Raw genomic sequence first — 21,871 nt, forward strand, 5'->3', positions numbered from 1 at the left:
AGACAAGGCAAATTAAGACAAGACAAAACAAGACAAGACAAAATATGTATTATCGAGGGTAATAGTCTAACAAGAAAATATCCTTTTTTTTTCTTTTTTTTTTACATCTAGCCCTCGCCCCAGATAGGATCAACTGGAACAACAACAACAACAATGATGGAGTGAACACAAAGCCGCTCTCTCTTCAAACCCCGAAATTATCCACTTTGGCTAAAACTTGTTTTTTGTTTTTTTCTTTATCTAAGGGCCCGGTCACACAGCGCTGCGTCCTTACCACGACAATGCCGATCACGCCGATCTAAAACAAATATAAAATCGCGGCATATCGCCGTCAAAATCCACAACCTTGATAGTGTAAAAACACACACAGGAGGCTCTATACTAAGTTCAATCCCTGACCCCTAGTTTGGGGGTTCCCAGTAAGGTCATATATTGTACTACGTTGCAAGCCCCTGGAGCAATTTTTTGATTAGTGCTTTTGTGAACAAGAAACAATTAACAAGTGGCTCTATCCCATCTCCCCCCTTTCCCCTATCCCATCTCCCCCCTTTCCCCGTCGCGATATAACCTTGAATGGTTGAAAACGACGTTAAACACCAAATAAAGAAAGAAAGAAAGAAAGAAAGAAAGAAAGAAAGTTTGGGGGTTAGGGGCTTGGCTAAGTACTCAGACCTGCACAATTCCAGTCGTTACGGAAATCGTAGAAAGTGTTGCTGCGCTATGTTTGCCCAGGAATGCAGATGCTTGATACAAAGAAACACAAACACAACGACAAAACGAATACAAACAAAATCAGCAACGAACAGAACTGACAGGTGTCCTCACCATGGCCATGTTCTGCATGGGTGAGTGTATCCCTGTCCCATGTGCACCACTAATCCCGCTCGTTGAACCCACAGGCGGCCTTGACCCTCTCATGGCCCTGACCTCTGCCGGCTCTTCGCCAATGGGGTCGTCCATGGCCAGGTTGATCACGCCCCCTGACGTCAATCGACCTTGACCTTGACCCAGATACGCACCGTTCCCGTAGCCTGGGCTAGTAGGGCTTGCCGAGACACGTAGCTCGGGTGCTCTCACGTTCTTCTTTGCTGATGCCTTTGGGAAATGAATAACAGGCGCAGCTGAAGAAAAACGTAAGACGCCACTCTCTGGGGCGCCAGCCTTGTCGGAAAGACCCGGAGAGCCGTGTGGATTCAACCCCTGGCTTCCCTGGTGTCCGTCGCGCTTCACCGTGAGCTGGACGTCTTGAGAAGACAGGCTGTTCTTCGAGGCGTGGTAAGGAGGGCTCCGGTCGTTCAGCCCATCCCTCGATCCTGCCATGTAGCCGGTGGTGTTGAGGTTTCCCCTTGAGCCTTGCAAGTCCGCAGGTGCTCGCGGGTTGCGGTTCTTCTCATTCAGGACATCCCTAGAGCCTCTGTAATCGCCTTGAGGTGGACGACTAGGCCTGCCGTTCAGAACTTCCCTCGAACCCCTGTGATCTGATCGGGCGTCCAGATTCTGCCTTGAGCCTTGAAAGTCGACGGAGTCGGCGGCACTTCTGGCATCCAGAGTCTGTCTGGAGCTTCGGCCGTCGTACATGTCATCAAGGTTCTCCCTGGACCCTCTCAGGTCTCTGAGCGAGGGGTTGCGTATTTCTTCCCCTCTGCTGTGGGAAGGCGGAAACAATTTTCCGGAATTGTTGGGCTGGCCGAGAGGCTGTCTATCGCCGGGGGATGTGGTCTGGGTTCCCGGTTTGTCGCTGGGTCCCCGATAACTTCGAGGGTCTTCGTGCTGTTTTACCACAGGAAGCTGAACAGTGGGGTTCTTGACACCGGGGTAGTGCGGAGCAGGGGTTGGGGATTTCCCCTGGGAATAGTCTGGAAAGAAGCTGGAGACATTTCCCACGGGAAAGCTTGGAGGAGTGGAGGAGATGCCTGTGCTGGTGTAGCCAGGAGAAGCTTGGCCGGAGATGGGAGGAGGAGGATGAGGAGGAGGAGGAGGAGGAGGAGGAGGACCCTTTGGCCTGGGGGGTTCCCCAGTTGCCTTGTGCATGTTGGTGAAAGACGAGCCTGCAATGGATAAGGTGACAGTGATCATTCCATTGAAGACTATGGCGATACTGTGACTCCCCATATCAAATATACACTGTGGAGCATGGAAGACTCAGCGTGGAGGATAATTATTCTCCTGTATGAAATTAAGACACGTTCCTTCCCCTGTCAGTCACCACGAGCTCTTGTACAGTCCTCGATATTGACCATACAGCTATTATTTTACCTATTGGTCAATGTTGGACTAAGTGTTTCCCGGTAGAACGTGAATCGAGATAGAGATGATGATGTTAATGATGATGATGATGATGATGATGATGATGATGATGATGATGATGATGATGATGATGATGATGATGATGATGATGATGATGATGATGATGATGTGTGCGTGTGTGTATGTGTGTGTGTTTGTACATGTGACAATATCTCCCAAAAAAGTTGTGAAATTTTGGTCAAACATTCTTTGACCCGTCCCGAATTATGGAATTGTATTTTGACTTAAAAACTTTTCCCCCATTTATTTGATAACAAAATGTTGTTTGAAATCGAAATTAAAATCACAAACACAAAAGTAGTCCCATTTCACCCTTAATTATTTTTACTGAATCCAAGAGGGTATAGATATGTCATGATCAAAATAATATTAAGCAACAACAAAAACCACAAAAACCGAAATTCTGTCTCTCGCAAGTTAGGTCCCCTGTGTAAATGACAACGAAACAGTAATGTCTCGGTCGACGGGTTTCGGTCAGCTAAGACTCAGTTTAGATTTGGTGTTTAGACTGACATATTTCTTGTTCGGCGCCGGTGTATGAGACTTGTAAATAAGACAAAATAAGTGACTTCAACTTGCTTCAAACTTCTCATAATCAAAATAATAATAATTGAAAAAAAATAGTATTATAAAACAAGTCGCGTAAGGCGAAATTACTACATTTAGTCAAGCTGTGGAACTCACAGAATGAAATTGAACGTAGTCCGCCGCTAGTGCAAAAGGCAGTGAAAGTGACGAGCCTGTTTGGCGCGGTAGCGGTTGCGCTGTGCTTCATAGCACGCTTTACTGTACCTCTCTTCGTTTTAACTTTCTGAGCGTGTTTTTAATCCAAACATATCCTATCTATATGTTTTTGGAATCAGGAACCGACAAGGAATAAGATGAAAGTGTTTTTAAATTGATTTCGAAAATTTAATTTTGATCATAATTGTTAATTTTGTTAATTTTCAGAGCTTGTTTTTAATCCAAATATAACATATTTATATGTTTTTGGAATCAGAAAATGATGAAGAATAAGATGAACATAAATTTGGATCGTTTTATAAAAACAATGGTTTTTTTTACAATTTTCAGATTTTTAATGACCAAAGTCATTAATTAATTTTTAAGCCACCAAGCTGAAATGCAATACCGAAGTCCGGCCTTCGTCGAAGATTGCTTGGCCAAAATTTCAATCAATGTGATTGAAAAATGAGGGTGTGACAGTGCCGCCTCAACTTTTACAAAAAGCCGGATATGACGTCATCAAAGACATTTATCGCAAAAAAGAAAAAAACGTCCGGGGATATCATACCCAGAAACTCTCATGTCAAATTTCATAAAGATCGGTCCAGTAGTTTACTCTAAATCGCTCTACACACACACACGCACACACACACATACACACACACAGACACCACGACCCTCGTCTCGATTCCCCCTCTTTGTTAAAATATTTAGTCAAAACTTGACGAAATGTAAAAACATTAAAAAAAAACATTAACAAATAATCCCAGAAGCGCTAGTTACACTCAGTCGTGCGCAAATTTGTATTCGACGCTCGCTATGCTTGGAGACAAACTAAGCCAGCAAAAGGACCACGGACGGTGACAACCAGTTATGAGCGAAGGCGAGTGCTTCTAAGTTGGTAAACAGCGCATAGAGAACGAAACAGTCACTGCATAAATCAAAACAGACTGAGCAATTTCGATTACACTTCACACCATCGCTGTGGTCAATTCTTTAAATCTTGACCAAAACGAAAGGAGAGAATGTAGTGTCCACTGGGACACTCATCGGTCAGCTGTTTACCTTGTTGGGGTCTATCCATGTTGTCGTCGGTCAGTTCTGGTAGACCAAAGACACACTGAGCAGAACACTGACAATAGTATCCGGGCACTCTGATGAGACTTTGCGAGGTCACAGCAATGGCGGCGACACCCTTTTCAAACCGGTTTTCTCTTATCAGCCGTGATTGACAAATACCTTACACCAGATACGAGGAAGGTACGCGAACCCTTGCACTGTTTTGATTTCGTTGCCGTCCTCAATGCAAAAACATAGACAAGAAGATATTCTTTACCCAGCCCGTTTCGTTAAAAGCAATCGCTGTATATTAAAAGTAATGTCAGTCACCAGTCTGCGTTTGTTAATTTGCTTGTTAGTGTGTGTGTCGTTGTTGTTGTCGTTGTTGTTGTCTTTCTTGTTGTTGTTGTTGTTGTTGTTGTTGTTGTGTGTGGTTGTGTCTATCAGAGTCAAAACTAAAGGACAACAAAACAAAGGAAAAACAAAGAGAGAAAACGAAGAAACATTTAAACGAATGTATTTCAGTGCAAACGGATGCACACTGCCAATTTTCGATTCAGTTCCTTGGGCACAATCGGCAGGCCAGCACAGAAATTCAAATAGATAGTCAGCAAACGCAAACACGAGCACAATGGAGAAAGCTTACTATGTACAAAGTCCCCACGATCCTTGATCGAGTAGTTAGAGCTATATCGCATTGCCAAATTGAGATTTCTTATCAGGCCGTGTAAGTGGAATATTTTCTGAGTCAGTGAAGAATCCCGATGCAGAGAGAAAAAACACACAAAGTGTGTGTGTGTTGTCGTTTTTGGGGTGGTTTTTTTGGGGGGTGGGGGTGGGGGTGGGGGGTGTATTGGTTGGGGGGGGGGGGTCAAATGACCTCTCAGTGGTGACATTTTCATTTTAGAACCTGTGCAGCAGTGTAGATAGTGCAGCTGACAGAAACAAAGTCCTGAGTTATGGTGCAACCTATTGGGTATGCAGGCCAAAGCCAGGTCACGATTTGACCATCACCTTGCGTTGTTTTCAAGTAAGCAGACGACGAAACTAGAAAGGAATTAAAACTATTGATAACAATGACAGTAGACATACATTTAAAGTATCACTACTTGATTAGTTATTTGATTGCCTGTTGTTTTCAAATAAGGAAGGAGGAAGGGAGTTGTGTAGGCGTTGCCGATGAGACAAATAGGCAAAAGACCGACAGACAGACCGACAGACAGACCGACAGACAGACCGACAGACAGACCGACAGACAGACCTATAGATCGATAGACATGCTCTTATGCAATCACAACAATAAATATATAAAGAGATACATACATAAATAGAAATAGAAATAATTCAAGAAATCAATCAATCAATCAATCAATCAATATGTAAAAAAAATAAATACATAGATAGATAGATAGATAGATAGATAAATAAGTAAATAAATAGATAAATAAATAAATAAAGACATGAATAAGCAATATCAAAGAAACTGACTTACTCATAATATTCCTCGTCCTGTGATTCCTCAAGTAAAAACCCTTTCAACATTAACAAAACAACAGACGAAAACGTCCCTCTGGCCAGTTCCCTGCTTGTCAAATTCCACTGATACCATTACAAGATCGAAGCACGCCAGTCAACTTTAGGCAACACCGCACGTATATCCAACATTTCGCAATGACAAACACTCTTCCCCTTTTAAAAAAAAAATCTACAAAAGAAGTGTTGTCACCAACTGAGAAGTAGTGACGGCAGACATGGCTAAGAAACTATGTACTTTGCTCGACGACCGTCGACGAATGTACTGCTTAGAACTAGGAGGGGGGATGCAGTGAGGGGGGGGGGGGTAGGAGTGGAGGGGGGGGGGATTGTGCACGCACGGCGTGAAAAAGTGCAATAGAAGTAGGCCCAGGTACTAGAGGGTCCTGTGACGTATAATAAAAACAGCCAAGGAGTCGACTTATTGAACAGAATCCAACAAGGCTAGATAGAACCAAAATTCTGATTCTATCCAGCGATCTTTTGGATAACATCGGAATTTCGATCTCAGCCACATGAAATCAGAATCGGTGTTGTATGACCACAGATTCTCGTTTCATCCAGCGACTCCTCCGCGATTTACAAATGATTTGTAACAGACTTTCATTATCGCACTTCCCGATTGGGTTAGGTCTAGCCGGAAAACAACGAAGGCGACCGGACATGCCCGAATGTGTAAGTCGGCTGAGAATCGTTGCTTAAAACTAGTCCGGGTGTTGGCGCTCTTGCCAGGGGATTGGCAGCGATGACTTTCATCTGACAAAAATGACCTGAAAGTTCTACCCCACAACTAGGACAGATTTAGCCGCGACTCGAAAACTCAGGTGAGCGCTGCCCGACTCAGCCGTGAATTGGCGCAGATTTTTTCGCAGACGGTTCTTATAGCGCCGGCTTTCTGATTGGTTTCTGATTTCTAACCAAACTGCTCTTCCCGAATTAGGAGGTAGCTCCGATAGCTGATCTGGCCTTCAAGTCTGCCGAGAATCGCCGCTTACAACAAGTTTGAACATTTGTGCTGTTCACAAAGGCAGCGATTTTGATTTGGGGGAAAGTTGGTAGAAAGTCTTCCATGTGAACAGCACTTAAGCACGCACTGTTGTGTCGCAACACAGCGGTCCCACTGTTGACATGTACCGATATCCCATGTCTGTCGCAACACAGCGGTCCCACTGTTGACATGTACCGATATCCCATGTCTGTCGTCACCAGCCGGGGCATAAGTAGATAGATGACAAAAAAGTGGGTATATCTTCTCCATTGTTTTAATAATGGGCTCTTCTGCTCAACCCTTGTTGCTTGCTTGATTGAAGACTAAAGAAACCTGGCTGAGAGGGTTTGTTGGGGCACGCTGCGTTTTTGGATTGATCAAAATCAGTCAGTTGGTGGTTTTTTCTCGATTCAGCCTGTTGTTGAAGTTCATTTAGCCGTTGTGTGTAATAAAATAAATGTCCATGTGCTCTATAATCTACTGAGGTATTGAGGACTTCGTATGCAGGGCGAAGAAAGGCACTATTGAAATTCTCAAGGCCCTTAAAACCAATGGATGTCATTCGTGCGCTGTTTTCTTTTAGCTGTTCGATACACAGATCGTTCAATCATCATTGCATGCAGCGGAAATATGAGGCTACCAGAACAATAAACAGATTGAGAAAGCTCACCTCTTTGCTTGTGGGTTGTTTATAAATGTACCCCCGTCGACCCCCAACGATATGATACACGGCGAGCTAGGAAGATATCCACTATACGTTGATGCAGCTGCAAAATGTGTGCAATACTGGTTTCGGCTGTTAAAACAACCATGCTTTCGACTTTCAAAGATGGCTTACCTGTCCCTATTAAAGCAATCACGACAGAGGGCAAACAAACTGGGTCACACATGTTAAAGACCTTTTGTGCAAGTCTGGATATGGTTTCGTTTGGCTGTGTACTGGGGTGGCAGATGAAAGTTATGTTGTGGTTATATGAAGGAGACAATGAGGCACCAGTTTTCACAAGAATGGTTTTCACGTCTGTCAGAGAGTACACGCCTTGAATTTTACCACAGTTTCAAAAGCTGCATTGGGCACGAAGAATACTTAGATATGCTTAATGTAAGCATTTATAAAGTTGTTTCGTCCAGGTTTAGACTGGGGGTCTCCCCATTCAATGCCCATCGTCATCGTTATTTTCACTCTGACACCAGTCGTGACTGTCCCTTCTTCCCGGATACTGCTGAAGGAGAAAGGTATGTTGTTTTTTGTTGCCCTACTTACGATGGCATCAGACAGAGATATATTGACAGAATGCAGTCTTTTTCAGACGAAGAGATATTTGCTCACTTGTTCGGTGGAGGATCAGCTTGTATCCTTTGCAAAGTACCTGTTCTTGGCCTCACGAATTAAATGCGACCAAAAAAAAAAACTGCAGAAAACGAACCGCTCCCGTGAATCTTTTGTTCCCTGTACGAACATAAATCATGCTGTGATTTTATTGATGCATTCCCCTTGACAAGAGATTGACTTGAAAGTGCAGTCTTCGTGAACTCCATAGCAGGTTACTATACCATTTTCATAAAGCTCACCTCGAGAATTGTGTGCGTGTGTGTGTGCGCGCACGTGAGAGCATGTGTGTGTGTGTGTGTGCGTGCGGACGTACTTTATGCTCTTGATGAAATGTTAATTACTTCAATTGTTTCATTGCCTTTAATGATCATTTCATAAGTGTAGCTTTTGTTCATAATTGTTTGTTTGTCTATCTTTCTGTCTGTCTGGGTGCGCAAACTTTTGCTCTCGATGAAATGTTATCTTGTCCAAATGTTTCATTGCACGTGATGAACGTTCATTCTTAATACACATACGCAGGTATGTAAGTTTATGCATGTATGGCCCGCGTGTACATATGTGGGTGTGTGCGTGCGTGTGTGTGTATGTGTGGGTGTGTGTGTGAGTGGGTGGGTGTGCGTGCGTGCGTGGGTGCGTGCGTGCGTACGTACGTGTGTGTGTGTGTATGCGGACGTACTTTTGTGCTTGGGGAAACGTTATTTTCTGTATTTGTTGCATTGCCTTTAGTGTTTCAGATGTGTACATTTTGCATTACATTTGTGCGTGCATGTGCGCGTGTGTGTGTGCGCTCCGTGCGTGTTCGTGTGTATTCTTCTTCTTCTTCTTTGTTCATGGGCTTAGACTCCCACGTTCACTCATGTTTTTTGCACGAGTGGAATTTTACGTGTATGACCGTTTTTACCCCGCCATTTAGGCAACCATACGCCGAATTCGGGGGAGGCATGCTGGGTATTTTCGTGTTTCTATAACCCACCGAACTCTGACATGGATTACAGGATCTTTTTCGTGCGCACTTGGTCTAGTGCTTGCGTGTACACACGGGGGTGTTCGGACACCGAGGAGAGTCTGCACACAAAGTTGACTCTGAGAAATAAATCTCTCGCCGAACGTGGGGACGAACTCACGCTGACAGCGGACGCCAACTAGATACAAATCCAGCGCGCTACCGACTGAGCTACATCCCCGCCCGTTCGTGTGTATGTTGTGTGTGTTTTTCTATCGTTTTGCTTTACTGATGTGATAGGGTGGAGTGGAAAGGGGGGAAATAGGCCAGGAAGCATAAATGAGACGCTAAGACAGAGGTTGCGATAACGTGACTTTTAATTAACGTACACCAGAAAGTAGACACCAGAAAGCAATGTCTGATGACACATGAAAAGAAAACATAATATAAGTACATGGCATAACAAGTAAAAACGCACCATTCATACCAATGCATCCTAACCATACATACATTCCACAATAAACCTACTATATCAAGTGAACAGAGGGGAGGGGGGTTAGAAAGAGCGGTTGGGAGACAGGACCTATTATCCTTTACAACACAATAGATCTCCGAGGACACGTCACGTCTGCACGCATTAAAGCGTGACGAGGGCCGATAATTTCAAGGTCCATGATACTACTACAAGTTACTAAGGGGAAGTTACTCTAGCTATGACGTCACTAGGCACGCTACGTCGTGAACAAAGACACTCAGCTGTCGCGGGAAACAAAATGGCTGACACACGTACGTACGTAAATACATACATACATACACGCCATAGCATCAATCATACGCCCAGAACACATCATAGAACTGATTAAACATAGCAAATACAATAATACCAAAGAAACAATAATCTACTTACAGTTCCTTCCTCAATATACAGCCGCACACAACTCGTCGGAACTTGAATTACGGTCCCGGTCGTAAGTCACCTCGCTGATATAAAACCAGCTCTAAAACGTTTCTTCAACTGAATACACACACAAAGTCTCTCTAAACAATCCTCGAATCAATCCTTCGCCAAAATACTGTTATAATGGCCCAAACTACACGACTTGCCTTGATTATAACAGAAACACAAACATCGTTCAACTACAACTGGAACATCACAAGCCAAGATACGCTCGCTGATATACGTCCTCTCTCTTGGAAATCACACCGGGTACTCTCCTAGCCAACGCTATCATATCTGACTCACGCGCGCACCAGTTCAAACAATCAACCAATAAGAAACCAGCCTCCCTACACACCTATAATTAGCTACAACACACAATAATCCTAGCGGGAGACACAACTTGGGTCAGGGGAAGATAATAGACAGGGAGTAAAAGAGAGGGACAACAGTACGTGAAATCGCCACACGGCTACACTACAACAATGTTTTTGAATGTTTCATGCTCTTTTTGCTACTGCTCTTTATATTCCGATTATATGCATCGGTTTTATGTCTGATCTGGAAATTGTAAAAATCAATGATTAATGCAATAAATTATCCATCCATCCATCCATCCATCCCTCTCTCTCTCTCTCTCTCTCTCTCTCTCTCTCTCTCTCTCGTACGTACGCACGCACGCACACACACACACACACACACACACACACACACACACACACACACACACACACACACACACACGTAGCCAAGGAGATAACTGTGGAACAATAAGCGAACATTTCGCAGTGGTTGCGCCCCTTCTCTGTTGGTCTGTGAACGATTCGACATCTCTCTCTCTCTCTCTCTCTCTCTCTCTCTCTCTCTCTCTCTCTCTCTTTCTCTCTCTTTTATTGTTAGACAAGGCAATGTTCCTTACACCTTACTCCTTGTAAAAAAAAGTTCTTTCGTTCGTTCGTTCGTTCGTTCGTTCGTTCGTTCGTTCGTTCGCACGCGAGCGCACACAAAATACACATTATTATAGATCCACTGTCCAAGATACGTAAGCTAACTTTGCGTTTATTCAGCTGTATCATGCGTCTTGTACTGATATATATATATATGAATCTAAAGATGTATATATTGACACAGTCAACATTACTCATTTGTATGGTGTTGTACACACAACAACTTACACGGATTGTGTAAACGATACAAGAATGCTACGATGATAACGATTGAATCTGTTAAACATAACAACAAGGCAATCAAAAAAATAACAACAACACTTAAAACACGCCTAATGAACAAACAAGCAAACACACAAACAAACAAACAAACAAACAAACAAAAACAACTAATAAAAAAACCTTAAATTGGACCAAAAGTCATTACTAAAATCTTTACACAGAACCACACACACACACACACTTACACACAGACAAACAAACACACACACACATACACATACAAACACACTCACATACACCCACAAACACACACACACACCAACACACACTTACCCACTTATGTAGTGTTATTTTTTGGGTAAATAGACACTTCCTGTAATGGCCACATGGTGTTCCTGTTATTTGTCCTCCTCGTGTGAATGCTAAAATCTAGTTCTTATACACACACCACCATCCATCCACTCAAACCACTTGACCACCTCATTCCACATGGTGTCAGACAGTAAAAAACAAGAAGATTTGCGTGAGTAGAGTTTTCGTTTTGGCATGAGAAGTAATTGACTGACTAAGTTGTAACAAACACTGAAGCAACATGCCACAGGAACAAGCACCAGTGAAACAGTTCACAGCTAGTGTACCAGCCCCTACCAAGCTGGAAGTTGGATCAAATTTGTCACACAACTGGAAGAAGTTTAGACGGCAGTGGGAAAATTATGCTATTGCCAGTCGTCTGTCTAAGGAGGAAAACGCGTTCCAGTGTGCTGTCTTTCTCGCCACTATCGGTGAAGATGCTATGGACATTTTTGATGGACTCCACTTTGAGGAAGAAGGCCACAGACAGGACCTCGCAGTTGTCTTGAAGAAGTTTGAAGATTTCTGCGTGGGGGAAGCTCATGAGGCGTATGAGTCATACAAATTCCATTCACGAAAGCAAGAGCAAGGGGAGACTATTGAAGCCTACATTGCCTGCTTACGCCAGCTTGCCAAGAGTTGCAATTTCGAGGCACAAACAGACAGAATGATTCGAGATCAGATCGTCGTTGGTGTCAGAGAAGACAAACTCAGAGAGAAGCTACTTGAAAGAAAGAAACTCTCACTGAGTGACTGCTTGGAGATCGGCAGGGCACATGAGACATCGCAACAACAGATGCAGTCCATGTCAGGTGCTGATTCTGCACAAGTCCAGAGACTACAAGGAGGAAGAAGATTCCCCAAAAAGGACAAAGGCCAGCAGGGTCAGAGTCGTAGTCACCAACCATATCAAAGCAACAGCAGCAAACCGCAGTCGAACGGGAACAAGTGTGACAGATGTGGAAAGTCACCAAAGCACAACCGGAAAGACTGCCCCGCACGAGAAGCAGAATGTAGAGTATGTTCAAAACGAGGACATTATGCCGTTGTATGCCGTTCGAAAAACTCTGTTCGACAGGTGGAAGAGGACGATGATGACGTCATTCTTGGATCCATAACATCCAATGAGACAGCCACAGTCAACAGTTTGAAGGAAGATCTTTGGCATGCCGACATTGAAGTCAATGGACAACGTGTCAAGTTCCGTGTCGATACAGGAGCAGATGTATCAGTCGTCCCAGAGCGCTACTTCAGAAAAGATTCTACAGCTGTGTCCAAAACAAGCAAGAAACTTTTCGGCCCAGGACAGACAAAGATAAACGTTGTTGGACAGTTCACGGCTACTCTGTCAACAAAGAAGACCAACACAGTACAAGATATGTACGTCATTGAAAACCTCAAGGAACCTTTACTGGGGAGACCAGCGATTGAAGCTCTTCAACTCCTTGAGAGAATCAACACTGTGGAAACACCCAAGACATCCATTAAAGATGACTTCCCAAAGCTGTTTGAGGGTCTTGGAAAACTTGGGCACACATACAAGATCGCAATGAAGGAAAACGCTATACCTTATGCAGTCTCTGCACCCAGACGCATCCCCCTGCCAATGCAACAGAAGGTTAAAAATAAGCTGAAGCGACTGGAGGAACTGGACGTAATAAGGCCTGTCACTACACCAACAGAATGGTGTGCACCCATTGTGGTCGTACCAAAGGCCAATGATAAAGTACGAGTTTGCGTTGACCTTACCAAACTCAACGAGTCAGTGCGACGGGAAAACTTTCCTCTTCCCACCACAGATGAACTCCTCTCACAGCTGGCAGGAGCCACGTTATTCAGCAAGCTGGACTGCAACAGTGGTTTCCATCAAATACCACTGGCAGATGAGTCCCAATAGCTGACCACGTTTATTACCCCATTCGGGAGGTACTGCTACAAACGACTGCCATTCGGAATCAACTCCGGACCTGAAATATTCCACCGTGAGATGACACACATCCTAGCAGGGATTCCAGGGATCATAGTGGACATCGATGATGTACTCATCAGCGGGAAAGACAAGCTGGAGCACGACAGTCGACTCCACACAGTCCTGGAAAGACTTCAGAAAGCCGGTGTCACCCTCAACGACAAATGTGTCTTTTCAACAAAAGAGATGAAGTTCCTTGGACACATTGTCTCAGTTGAAGGAATCAGGATTGACCCTGACAAGGTTGACGCCATCAACAACTTCCCAAGACCAGAGAACGTTCCTGAGTTACGTCGATTTTTGGGAATGATTAATCATGTTGGCAAGTTCACCTCCAACCTTGCAGAAAACACAAAGCCACTACGAGAACTTCTCAAGTCGGAGAATGACTGGATATGGGGAGCACCTCAAGAGAAAGCCTTCCAAGATCTCAAAGTGTCGCTGAGCTCCGCGCCAGTGCTCACACACTACAACCCAAAGAAGCCACTGAAGATCTCTGCAGATGCTTCATCGTTCGGCCTGGGAGGTGTGCTCCTACAGAAGGAAGGAGAGAATTGGAAGCCTGTTTTCTATGCCTCAAGGTCACTCACAAGCACAGAGCAAAGATATGCTCAGGTTGAAAAGGAAGCTCTTGCCATGACTTGGTGCTGTGAGAAGTTCACTGATTTTCTTCGGGGACTCCCACGTTTCACGATTGAAACAGACCACAAACCTCTCCTGGCTATCATGAAGACAAAAAGGCTTGATGAGCTCACTCCTCGCCTCCAACGCTTTCGTATGAGAACAATGTGTTTCTCATACGACATTATCTACACAGCGGGAAAGAACCTGGTGACTGCGGACGCACTGTCTCGGGCTCCTGGTGGTGTTCCTGCTGAACAGGATCGTCAAATGGAGGTCGAGACAATAATGTTCGTCCAGTCAGTCATTGAGTCGATTCCTGCTACAGATAAGAGAATGGAGGAGATAAGGGCGGAGCAAAACAAAGATGAGACCTGCAGCAAGATAGCCAACTGCTGCAAGACCGACAAATGGCCAGAGTCAGCAAGGAAAGATCAACAACTGAGAGCATACTGGACAGCTCGGCATGACCTCACCGTCCAACAGGGTTTGCTGATGTTCCAGAGTAGAGTGGTCATACCTAAAAAGCTCCAGTCAGACATCCTGCAGCGACTTCATCAAGGTCATCAAGGAATAGTCAAGTGCCGGGCTCTCGCCAAGATCAGTGTCTGGTGGCCTGGACTTTCGAAGTCAATTGAAAGCATGGTGAAAAACTGTGCAACATGTGAAAAGGGGAGAACACTTCACCCTGAACCTCTAAAACCAACACCAACACCTGACTACCCATGGCAACGTATTGGAACAGACCTGTTTGAACTGAACGGACACCAGTACCTTGCCATTGTGGACTATTTCTCAAGATGGGTCGAAATCGCTCATCTGAAGAAGACATCATCACAAGCCACAATAGAGCATATGAAATCCATCTTTGCTCGTCAAGGGATCCCTGAGTGCGTTGTTTCCGACAATGGCCCTCAGTATGACTCCAGGGAGTTCAGACTCTTCTCCCAGGAGTACGGCTTCACCCATCTGACGAGCAGTCCCTACCACCCTGAGGGGAATGGAGAAGCAGAGAGAGCTGTACAGACTGTCAAAAACCTTCTGAAGAAAGCTAAAGATCCGTACATTGCCCTGATGAACTACAGAGCGACACCGTTGGCACAAGGCTTAAGTCCGGCTGAACTATTAAACGGCAGGCAACTTAGGACTAGGATCCCAACACATCCTTCTCGGTACATACCGAAACCCGTGGATCAAACGAAGTTCCGTGAAGCTGACTATCACCAGAAAATGCAGCAGAAGGCCAACTTTGACAGACGTCATCGTGCAAGGTCCCTGTCGCCACTACCACCGGGTCAGCAAGTCTGGATCAAACACCCAAGGCCTTGTCCAGCTGAAGTGACAACACCTTCAACACCAACCCGTTCTTACCCTGTGAAGACAAGTGCCGGTACAATGACCAGACGGAACCGCCACCAGCTTCGTCGCCGTAGTCGCCAGCAACAACACCAGAGTTAGGTCCCAAGGTCATCTGCCACTCTCCCTGCTACCGAGGAACGCATCCCAGACCAAGAGCCACTGGACCTCACACCAGCCTTTGGAGGAGACGCTGCCCGAACAAGATCCGGACGCATTGTGAAGCCACGAGAAAGACTCGATCTTTGAAAACAGATATGCACATGGACTTCCGTGAAGTGCAAACTGTTCGATTTTGGTGTCGCGTTCGTTTTCGGTTCCGCGTTCGTTTTCGCGTCGTCTATTTAGTTTCATATTCGATTCGAGTTTTATTCTAGGCAAAGCGTTTTTGTGCTGAGTTTTGTCCATTCTTAATTAGGGGAGATGTAGTGTTATTTGGTTTGTGTACTATTGAGTTTTGGGTAAATAGACACTTCCTGTAATGGCCACATGGTGTTCCTGTTATTTGTCCTACTCGTGTGAATGCTAAAATCTAGTTCTTATACACACACCACCATCCATCCACTCAAACCACTTGACCACCTGATTCCACAACTTACACACACACACACACACACACACACTCACAAACACACGCACGCACGCACACACAAACACACACACACACACACGCACTCACACACACACACACACACACGCACACACACACACACACACACACACACACGCACACACACACCTCCCCTCCCCCACTTCACCCCCACCCCGCTTCACGGTAAGCTTTGTCAACGGCCTGCTGACTTGAGTGCACTTGGACAGCCAGGCCGACTACGCCCCCCGTCAAGGCGAGCAGCGCGACCACGAAGAAGATCCAGGCCAGTCGCAGCGACTTCTTGGCCTGCGCCGTGTTGCCCGAGTCCCACTCCTCCCGTGCCTGTCAGGGTCAGAGGGAAGTGATAATATACACGCCAGATAAATAGCTACAGCGTGTGTTGCAAGCATAACACAAAAGCAACGGTCCTCATAACGTGAAGAATGGAGGTAGGTTTAGAAATGTCATCTAAACAGCTTCCAAAAATGCATGATGTAACCAAAGTAGATGTCCAACATGTACCTCATATATATTCCTCTTTTTACTGCAGTAAATTGGTCATTAAAAATATAGCTCAAAGTGCCCGCTCAGAAACCAAAATCTTGCTTTCAGAGCTGTTTCATTGATATGATATGCACCCAGGTACACACTTCGTGCAATAGAGACTTGGACTAATGCTTAGTGCACCTTGTGATCTCGGTGGCTCTGCGTGTACAAATGACGGAAATTCATAGGACTTTGAAAACTGCCCCCTTTAAAGAAAATCTCACTTATTCCGCCTGTTTAGTATGACACAGCAACACTGCCTGCCAAAACTGTTCACAGAGCAAGACTCACTGCTCTTTTGTTAATTCAAAAACGTGACATTTCAGTCAAATTGTCGAACCCTTGATTTTGGGCGAATGTTTTAAAGATTGTAAATATGTCATGACCGGTCCTTACCCTCTTTTTGTTTAGAAGAGTATCGATCAATTTAAAGTTATGTAAACACAAGGCTACGACACGCATAACTTACTTGTTACAGCTTTCATTAATTTCAAAATGTATGCGTGTTTCTTGCTTGACAGAAAGACGGAAAGAAAGAAACTTCAAAGAAGACCAACCTGCCAGAAGAAGATGAGGGGCACGAGGCCAAAGAAGAGAGTGCAGAAGCAAAGTAAGACGCAGATTCCGATCCACAGCCCGAACAGAGGTCTGCCCCCACAACATCCTTCCTTCTCCACCTGGGGGCCCTGAAACCCACACACGATTCAAGGCTTCAGGCAAGGCAGGTTCAGTGTCCTGATTTATACATATCTAGAGAGACAAGACAAGACAAGACTTGGACAAGACAAGACAAGAAAAGAAAAGACAACAGAGGTCTGCCCCCACAACATCCCCTCTTCTCCCCCGGGCCTGAAACACACACACGATTCAAGGCTTCGGGCAAGGCAGTTTCTGTGTCCTGTTGTATACATATCTAGAGAGACAAGACCAGACCAGACTAGACCAGACAAGACAAGACAAGACAAGACAAGACAAGACAAGACAAGACAAAACGAGACAAGACAAGACAAGACAAGACAAGATACGAATTAAAAGACAAGACAAGACAAGACAAGCCAAGACAACAGAGGTCATCCTCCACAACATCCTCTCTTCTCCCCCTGTCGGGCCTGAAACACACACACGATTCAAGGCTTCAGACCAGGCAGTTTCTGTGTCCTGTTGTATACATATCTAGAGAGCCAAGACAAGACAAGACAACACAAGACAACACAAAACAAGACAAGACACAAGACAACACAAAACAAGACACAAGACAAGACAAGACAAAACAAGACAAGACAAAACAAAACAAGACAAAACAAGACAAGACAAGACAAGACAAGACAAGACAAAACAAGACAAGACAAAACAAGACAAGACAAGACAACAGAGGTCACCCCCACAACATCCCCTCTTCTCCCCCGGGCCTGAAACACACACACAATTCAAGGCTTCAGACCAGGCAGTTTCTGTGTCCTGATGTATATATATCTAGAGAGACAAGACAAGACAAGACAAGACAAGACTGACAAGACAAGACAAGACAAGACAAGACAAGACTGACAAGACAAGACAAGACAAGACTAGACTCGACAACACAACACAGTGGCTCTAGACAGAGCTTGATCCCTGGCCCTACAGTCCCTGCAGGTTGCGGGTTTAATAGACGATTTTGGAAATAACTCCTTCTGGTTTGTTAGTGTTGTGGGAGAGTGACCTTTTCTTGCAAAAGCTCTGACAAATAAAGGAGGGACCAATCACTAATGAGGAGAGTGTAGGAAACACGTGGACCGGAGCACGTAAAAAAGAAAAAAAAGAAAAATAAAATAGGGACAGAAATCGTAGAAACTGCCGCTATGTTTGCCCAGGAATGTAGATGCTTGAGGAGAAGACACACAAACACAACGACAAAACACAAACAAACAACATCAGCAACGATCACAACTGACAGATGTCCTCACCATGGCCATGTTCTGCATGGGTGGGTGTATCCCTGTCCCATGTGCACCGCTAAACCCGCTCGTTGAACCCACAGGCGGCCTTGACCCTCTCATGGCCCTGACCTCTGCCGGCTCTTCGCCAATGGGGTCGTCCATGGCCAGGTTGATCACGCCCCCTGATGTCAATCGAATTTGACCTGGACCCAGATACGCACCGTTCTCGTATCCTGGGTTGGAATTTGCCGAGTGACGTTGCTCGGGTGCTCTCACGTTCTTCTTTTCTGATGCCTTTGGGAAGCGAATAATGGGCGCAGCTGAAGGAAAGCGTAAGACCCCACGCTCTGGAGCGCCTGCCATGTCGGAATGATCCGGCGAGACATGTGGATTCACCCCCTCGAACTCTCCCTGGTGTCTGTCGCGCTTTACCGAGAGCTGGACGTCTTGAGAAGACAGGCTGTTCTTCGAGGCGTGGTCAGGAGGGCTTAGGTCGTTCAGCCCATCCCTCGGCGAGGAGCTGGAGACAATTCCCACGGGAAAGGTTATAGGAGTAAAGGAGGTGCCTTGGTTGGTGTAGCCTCCAGGAGCTTGGCCGGAGATGGAAGGAGGAGGATGAGGAGGAAGGCCCGTTGGGGGTTCCCCAGCTGCCTCGTGCATGATGGTCAAAGACGAGCCTGCAATGGATAAGGTGACAGTGATTATTCAATCGGAGACTATTGCGATACTGTTCCAATAACAATTACACACTGTCGAGCATAGAAGATTCTGCAACACGGAAATAATTAATATTCTTCTGTATGAAAGACACCATCCTTCCCGTGTGCCCTGTCGTGTCTGTCACCACGAGCTCTTGTAAAGTTCTCCATTTTTCCCTTAGAGTTCTTCTTTTGTCATTTGGTCAATGTTCCGGCAGAATGAGAATAAAGAGGGAGGCGGGTTTTATGTGTGTGTGTGTGTGTGTGTGTGAGTGTGTGTGTGTGTGCGTGCGTGCGTGCGTGCGTGCGTGCGTGCGTGCGTGCGTGCGTGCGTGCGCTACCGTGTGTGTGTGTGTGTGTGTGTGTGTAGGGCTATTCCCAGAAAACTATTTGAATGATCTTTATGGAACTTTTCATGTCAATCTATCCAGGTAATAACCGCCCTGATACGGCCCTTCGTGGTCGGCTGGGCGTTAAGCAAACAAACAAACAAAATCCAGATAATATCCGCACTGTAGCAACCTTATTTCATTCAAATCGATGGACATTTTGGTCAAACATTGTTTGACCCGCTCCGAACTATGGAATTGTATTTAAGATTAAAATCTTCTGAAAGATATTTCATTTATTTGATACTAGCGTGAGAGACCCGGCTTCGCCCGGGCTCTTCTGTCTGTCTATGGCTGTCTGTGTGCGTCTCTCAAACAAACACACACACACACACACACACACACACACACACACACACACACACACGCAGGTAATAAAACATTCTGAGTTCGGTTCAAAAGTGTATGTTTAAAAAGAAAATTTATGAAGTGATGTAAAGCCGACATCGCTACAATCTATTAAAATAGTCACAAATGGAACAAATGGAAAATCTTCGAAGGCGTTCGAATGTAAACATCCTGTTTGTGCCATTCGGCATGTTGACGTGAGTATTCTTCCGATATCGCTACAATAACTATAGTTATCTCGACTGTTCTTCGCTGTACAAACAGGTACATTTTAAAACGACTACTTTTATTCTACAAAAAAAAAAAGAAAAAAAAAAGAACAAAGCACGGTGCCGCCACATTTGCACACCAAGAGAATATTCTCGTGCATTCGTCGTTCAGATAAACACAGAATGAGTACGCACTTTGATTCTCATCACGAATTCCCTCGGTTATACTGACAGAAGACAAGAATAAATGCACATGGATTTCCTCTCCCACTCAAAATATCTATATAATTCTTTCGAGTGTTTTATCTGTACGTATGGCAATCCGAATGGTGCAAAAGTCCCTTTTAGCTCTTGATGTCTAAATAACACATTATTTAGCTAAATAACGCGTTATTTAGCTAAACAATGCTTTATTTAGCTATACCATGCATTATTTAGCTAAATAATGCATTGTTTAAATTAAACAATGCATTATTTACAGATACAGAAAAAAGAGAGCCCAGAGCACTAAATAATGCATTGTTTAGCATAAATAAGAGATTGTGTTTGTAAATAACTCATTATTTATAAATAATTACGCGTTTTCTCTAAACAATATATTATATGTAAATAAAGTGTTATTTAAATAAATAAAATATTATTTAGATAAATAAAATATTATTTATCTAAATAAAATATTATTTAGATAAATAAAATATTATATGTAAATAAAATATTATTTATCTAAATAAAATATTATTTATCTAAATAAAATATCATTTAGATAAATAATTTATTATTTAGATAAATAATTTATTATTTAGATAAATAATTTATTATTTAGATAAATAATTTATTATTTAGATAAATAATTTATTATTTACTGTTTTTGCCTTGAAATAGTATTATTACACTAAATAATGCTTTATATAGCTATATAATAGGTTTCCGCTATATAATTCATGATTTGGTAAATAATACATTATATACCGTAAATAAAATATTATATACCGTAAACAATTCATTGTTTAGCGCATCGCGAAGCCGTTTTTTCTCTTGTTGTTTTTTTCCACGTGTTTCCGTGGATCCACGAGAGCTCTGTTGATTCTCAAACTGACCAATCAGACAACTAGCATCTGTACACTAATTAAAGTCCCATTGTTGAGTGTGACGAAAACTCGTGGTGACGATTTTAAAACATGTTGGGTCACGCATGGTCCAATCTTACATGGTCCAATCTTACATGGTCCAATCTTACATGGTCCAACCTTACATGGTCCAACCTTACATGGTCCAATCTTACATGGTCCAACCTTACATGGTCCAACCTTACATGGTCCAATCTTACATGGTCCAATCTTGCATGGTCCAATCTTGCATGGTCCAACCTTACATGGTCCAATCTTACATGGTCCAACCTTACATGGTCCAATCTTACATGGTCCAACCTTACATGGTTCAACCTTACATGGTCCAATCTTACATGGTCCAATCTTGCATGGTCCAATCTTACATGGTCCAACCTTGCATGGTCCAACCTTGCATGGTCCAATCTTACATGGTCCAACCTTACATGGTCCAACCTTACATGGTCCAACCTTACATGGTCCAATCTTACATGGTCCAACCTTACATGGTCCAACCTTACATGGTCCAATCTTACATGGTCCAATCTTGCATGGTCCAATCTTGCATGGTCCAACCTTGCATGGTCCAATCTTACATGGTCCAACCTTACATGGTCCAACCTTACATGGTCCAACCTTACATGGTCCAATCTTACATGGTCCAATCTTGCATGGTCCAATCTTATGTTATGGAGTGGTATAGCCCTTATTGCGCCAGATGTTATGGTCCTTTATTGGCCGGTTTCTAGACAATCATAAATGCCTCTACACCACT

At 44.1% G+C, this 21,871-nt stretch overlaps 1 protein-coding gene across 2 annotated transcripts in view; it reads right to left on the bottom strand.

Moving 5' to 3' along the window:
- The window catches only part of LOC138961325 (uncharacterized), a 36,076-nt gene that overhangs the window by 6,798 nt on the left and 7,407 nt on the right, over window positions 1-21,871 (bottom strand). The window contains exons 1-2 of one of the 2 annotated variants that reach the window (XM_070332932.1): window positions 5,585-5,862; window positions 826-2,048 (exon numbers count right to left, since the gene is read on the bottom strand). In XM_070332932.1, the coding sequence (XP_070189033.1) occupies window positions 826-2,048; window positions 5,585-5,588 (1,227 nt within the window). In that variant the 5' untranslated portion in view covers window positions 5,589-5,862. Of the gene's footprint in view, window positions 1-825; window positions 2,049-5,584; window positions 5,863-21,871 lie in introns of those variants that run through there. The other variant, XM_070332926.1, reaches the window with a different exon arrangement.

This window comes from Littorina saxatilis, linkage group LG1, assembly GCF_037325665.1.
Source record: "Littorina saxatilis isolate snail1 linkage group LG1, US_GU_Lsax_2.0, whole genome shotgun sequence".
Taxonomy (NCBI): domain Eukaryota; kingdom Metazoa; phylum Mollusca; class Gastropoda; order Littorinimorpha; family Littorinidae; genus Littorina; species Littorina saxatilis.